General features: G+C 31.3%; 1 protein-coding gene across 1 annotated transcript; it reads left to right on the top strand.

The window, feature by feature from the left end:
- Positions 1-3,224: 3,224 nt before the first annotated feature.
- Positions 3,225-5,119, top strand: LOC133305962 (gibberellin 2-beta-dioxygenase 1-like). Its single transcript, XM_061506230.1, has 3 exons — positions 3,225-3,670; positions 3,778-4,123; positions 4,719-5,119. The coding sequence occupies exons 1-3, from the start codon at positions 3,264-3,266 to the stop codon at positions 4,968-4,970; spliced, it is 1,005 nt and encodes a 334-aa protein (XP_061362214.1). The 5' UTR covers positions 3,225-3,263; the 3' UTR covers positions 4,971-5,119.
- Positions 5,120-5,319: the final 200 nt, after the last annotated feature.

The following is a 5,319-nucleotide window of genomic DNA, read 5'->3' as shown; positions in this document are numbered from 1 at the left end:
AGTCTGACATGTTTAAATACAGGCTTGGCCTGTTAAGATCAAAGCTCGGCCCGTTAACACCCCTACTACCAAGAGTATATAGAGTAAAAAAACTAAAAGGACACAACTTATATCTTTTTAAAATACAAATAATTTTCCCATAGTATATTATTAATTTCCACTGATTAAGCTAGAACTATACCCTACCATTTGATCCACATGCTTGGTGATATAACGATGTGATTTCAACAAAATATTCAAAAATGGGTTCAATTAAAAAATGGTTGCCGGTTAAATACCTACATGAAACGGGTGAACCGACTACTGACACAAGGAGTAAACTCCATTCTCATCCGAACCAATATTAAATTGGAATAATTTACTGAAAAAAAAAAAAAAAAAACAAAGGCAAGTGGTGGCTTCAAGATATTATTGATGATGATGCTTTTATAAATTCCGCTGCACATGTGTTCAGGAAACAAAGGTATCAGATATAATTCGAGATGCGTAACTCTAAAATGTATGAATTCAATGTCCATAGGTTCAAGAACTGTATGCTAAGATTTGTGTGACTCAAATGAATGTTTCTGCCTTTTTTTCTTTTCTCCAAAGAATCAAAATATTTGATGTTGATATTCTTTGCAAATTTGAACTTCTTCACATTTTAAGAGAGTGATTTATTTCTCCACGTTTCATCAAGAAAGCAACTTCTGAGACATGTGACGTGATAAATAATTGGAACGACACAGAAATTTCATAAAATTGGAAATAAGCTTTAACGAAAAACAAAAAAATTAAAACGGGACAGGGGACAGAAGTTAAAATAAATATTAATTGGAAAAAATCATGTGCTAGAAATTGTAACAACTCACTAATATGTTATACATATGTGAGTAGATACATGCATGATAAATTATAAATGTATTAAAACACTATTTTTCTTTTCTCATCAAAGATTGAAACTTTTATTTTTTTCCCTTTAAAAGCCAAATCCACATATATAGATATAGGCATATTTTGTTTTGTAATAAATTGGCGGTGCATTCAATCTCTACATAATTGGACTGTATTTCAAAGGGTATATCTTAAGCACATGTTTGATTTTGATATTTTAAACTTAAAAAGTTTTTCAAAAAAAATATTTTTCAATATTATAATTATGGAGAGCAAACCAACTTAATTCAGTCACATACTTAAAATAATCATTTTTGTTAGAAGAAACAAGTTACATAGGAAGGTGATTAGTATTGTAAAGAGTGTCCCAAAAATTGCATGTAAGTACAAACTAGTAGCTTTGAAAAATGGAAAGAAAAGTAGGATAACAAAATGCAAATAGTTTTTATTAAGCATAATTAGTCAAGATATTTTTACATTTTTTTTTTTTTTTGAATTTGGGATTAATCTTCACGGTACTAAAACTATTCTTATAAATAGATATATTTTTTGCATGTTCAAATCCCAAAAATTGAAGAGATTTTTTTTTTCTTGTCAATAATTCTTTCTTCTACGAGGGGATGAAAAAAGTATAGAAAAGAGAAAATTTAGAAAAATGTATTATTAGGTTGTTCATCAATCGAGCCAAACCGATTCAAATCGCCGTAACCGAACCGAAAAACCAAAAATCGAAAACCAAAAATTGAAAACCGAAAAAAATTCGCAAATTTTAATTGGATTGGATCGATTTTCAGATTGGTTGATGAAAACTGATCTAATCCAAACCGATCCAATATATTAATTTTCCTCTATCTACTTGGGTCTTTCCCCAACCATAGCCCAAATACTTTTAAATCCAAGACCATTAACCCATCAACTAAACCCAATAAAAAATCCAGTCACATCTCATCAACAAAATTTCATCTGTGTAGAGCTTCATATCTTATTGCCAAAAAAAAATACTATATTATCGTTTACTGATACTTTTGTATTTCAAAAAAAAAAATTACAAAGCTTATAAAAGATATTATTTGCACAATAATTATGAAACAAATTTTAAAATTTTCAAATAACAAAAAATCGATCCAATCCAAATCAAAAATTATTGGATTGAATTAAATCAGATTCGAAAAAAATCCAAACTAAATGGATGATTACATGATCAAATCGAAGGATTTGATCGAATGATTTTTACTTCCAAAATCGATCCAATCCAGACCGTGACATCACAATATTTTAGGAAACACTTGCATAAAAGAATGAGAAGCAGTTGGGGTGGGTGTAAAAGTTCCAAATGAAGCAAAATACAGAACAAAATGAACAAATCTAGATTATTGTATTTGGAAACACTAAGTGGGGATTTGGATAAGGAGGAATCTTGTTTCTTTTGTTCTAGGAGAATATAGCTAAATGATAATATAGCATTTAAAGATACTAGCAATGTACTTGCTTTTTACTACTACAAATAGAATGTTTTCATGCATGTTATAGACTCAACTTCATGGTGCAAAATCATACACTGAACTTCTTCTAACAAGAATAGATGCATGCATGCCAGTGGATCCTCATACTCTATTTTGCCATTACTATTTTATTTTTTATTTTAAGTTGCAACAAATAGATGCCATTCTCACCTGTTTTGGATGAGCACGAAGCTGCAATGTGAACAGCAAAAGAAAATTAACTTTCAAAAAGAAAAATGAAAAACATGATGCACACCTTATCAACGGAATCTCATTGATGTGACTACTTCCTTTCCATGTGATAAAGTAGTCATGTATATTTTAGTGGAAGGAAATCTAAATAAATAATGCTTATAGGTAGGTGATGACTGGACTGCTACTTCAGCAGGATTGTGACATCCATTCTATTTATAAGGAAGAATGGTAAATTCAAAATATTGATTTCGATATTTTTGATATGGTAAGAGATAAAATTATTTTTCACACGAAATTTATGTGAGGTCATGCAAAGAGAAAAAAAAATGAGTTCCACATATTTTATGTACGTATAAGAGATAAAATTATATCCTATAATATTAGAGATATTAAACTCTATTATATATTAAAAATTATAATAAAAATCAGATCCTCTCTTAAATTTCATATTATATTGATACTTGGAAAATCCACTCAGTTGAAAATTATACATTGAATCATGTTAACTTTTTTGGGTATAAATAGCCAAGGAGCCAACCTGTTTCTCAAGCATCACTTGCTCAAAAGCCTTATCAACTTTCCAAAAACTCTTTCAAACTTGTGTCTTTCTCTCTCACTTTCTTTCTTCCATTTACTTCTGTTGTTAAACACACCCCAAAACAGAAGAAGAAGAAGAAGCAACAAGAAAAAAAAATGGTGTTGTTATCCAAACCAACAACAGAATACACATATATAAGGAACTGCATGTCAAACACCACATTTTCTTCATCAATTCCATTGGTGGACCTGTCAAAACCAGATGCAAAGAGCCTCATGGTAAAAGCATGTGAGGAGTTTGGATTCTTCAAAGTCATAAACCATGGAGTCCCCATGGAAGCTATATCCAAGTTGGAGTCTGAAGCCATAAACTTTTTCTCTTTGCCACTCATTGAGAAGGAAAAAGCTGGTCCTGCCAATCCATTTGGGTATGGTAACAAGAACATTGGACACAGAGGTGATATTGGTTGGGTTGAGTACCTTCTTCTCACAGCCAATCAAGAACACAATTTTCCAACACTTTCGTCTGTTTCTGGCAACAACAACAACCCAGAGAAATTTAGGTGCCAAATTTGGACACAACCAATCTGAATGAACTTAAATAATATAAAGTAATGGTCAAAAGTGCTTATTATTTTTTTTCTTTCTATGTTGTTATTGATGTTTTCAGGTGTGCTTTGAATGGTTATATGTATGCTGTGAGGAAGATGGCATGTGAGATTCTTGAATTGATGGCAGAAGGGTTGAAGATTCAGCCAAAGCATGTGTTTAGCAAGCTTCTTATGGATGAACAGAGTGACTCTGTTTTCAGGGTCAATCACTACCCTGCTTGTCCTGAACTAGCTTTGAATGGTGAGAATTTGATTGGGTTTGGAGAACACACAGACCCTCAAATCATTTCTCTGCTTAGGTCCAACAACACTTCTGGCCTCCAGATTTCTCTCAGAGATGGTAGCTGGATTTCAGTTCCACCTGATCATAGCTCCTTCTTCATCAATGTTGGTGATTCTCTTCAGGTACATAACACAAACCATGCTACTTGTTACATACTTCATTAAAATAAGAAAATTTTACGTCTATGGATAGGAAGTAAAAGAACTTTTTGTGTGTAGATAAACTCCTCCTGTTTAATTGCTTTTTTTTTAAAATGTGTATTCAAATTTATGGTCACTCATATCATCATGTGACATGGAGGCGTTTGGTAGATGATTTTTTTTTTTTTTTTTTTTTAATCGAAATATGATGATAACATTCTGTTTACGATAATATCTGAAAATTAAAAATTAAAAAATTTCAATTTTTCAAGAATCCTAAAAAATATATGGTACGAAACACCCGGAATCCATTTTCTTCACATTTTAGTTGACTTGTTAATTAGTACATTTTTTTTTTTTGGGAATCAAAACCCCATGGAAATCTAAAAAAGAAAAGTAGCAAAAAGTTTTGCTTTCATGTTATGTCAGTATGATATAATATTATATTGAAATATGGGGTGGTTTGTCTTGTGATTTTAATGTGATTATCTATTATTACCGACAAAGGACTCTAACGTGGTTTTTATGCTTTTTTATGTTTTTCTTTTTTCTTTGTTTGGTCGGTGCATCGACGTAGGTAATGACTAATGGGAGATTCCGGAGTGTGAGACACAGGGTTTTGGCTAATGGTTTCCAATCAAGGCTCTCAATGATTTATTTTGGTGGTCCACCTCTAAGTGAAAAAATAGCACCATTGCCTTCTCTCATGAAAGAAGGAAAAGAGAGTTTATACAAAGAGTTTACATGGTTTGAGTACAAGAATTCAGTCTTAGGTACAAGATTGGCTGACAATAGGCTTGGACACTTCGAGAGAATTGCTGCCTCTTAATGCAAGAAAAGATTATAGGGTGGGCACTTGTCAATACAAATGGGGGGTTACAATGTATACCATAAATGGTTTTTAACTTTTTTTTTTTTTTTTGCTACTTTTGAGTTATCTAGCAATATCTGAATGAATCATAAATAGTATAGTATTTATTCCCCTTTTCTTTCACTACTCATGTAAGTATTTTTTTTTTCAGTAAATGACATCTATATTTGTTAACAATGACGACTTATTTTATTTTCAATGATAAAAAATTGAGAATAGATCTTTTAATCTAACATGACATCACACAGGATGATATTAAACTCCTCATAACCATTGATGAAATTATCTCATGTGATCTTATGTCACA

Source organism: Gastrolobium bilobum, unplaced genomic scaffold (genome assembly GCF_033153095.1).
Source record: "Gastrolobium bilobum isolate Gb01-03AN ecotype WA unplaced genomic scaffold, APGP_CSIRO_Gbil_v1 utg7173, whole genome shotgun sequence".
In the NCBI taxonomy this organism is placed as follows: Eukaryota; Viridiplantae; Streptophyta; class Magnoliopsida; order Fabales; family Fabaceae; genus Gastrolobium; species Gastrolobium bilobum.
This window is presented reverse-complemented; position numbering and strand designations above follow the sequence as displayed.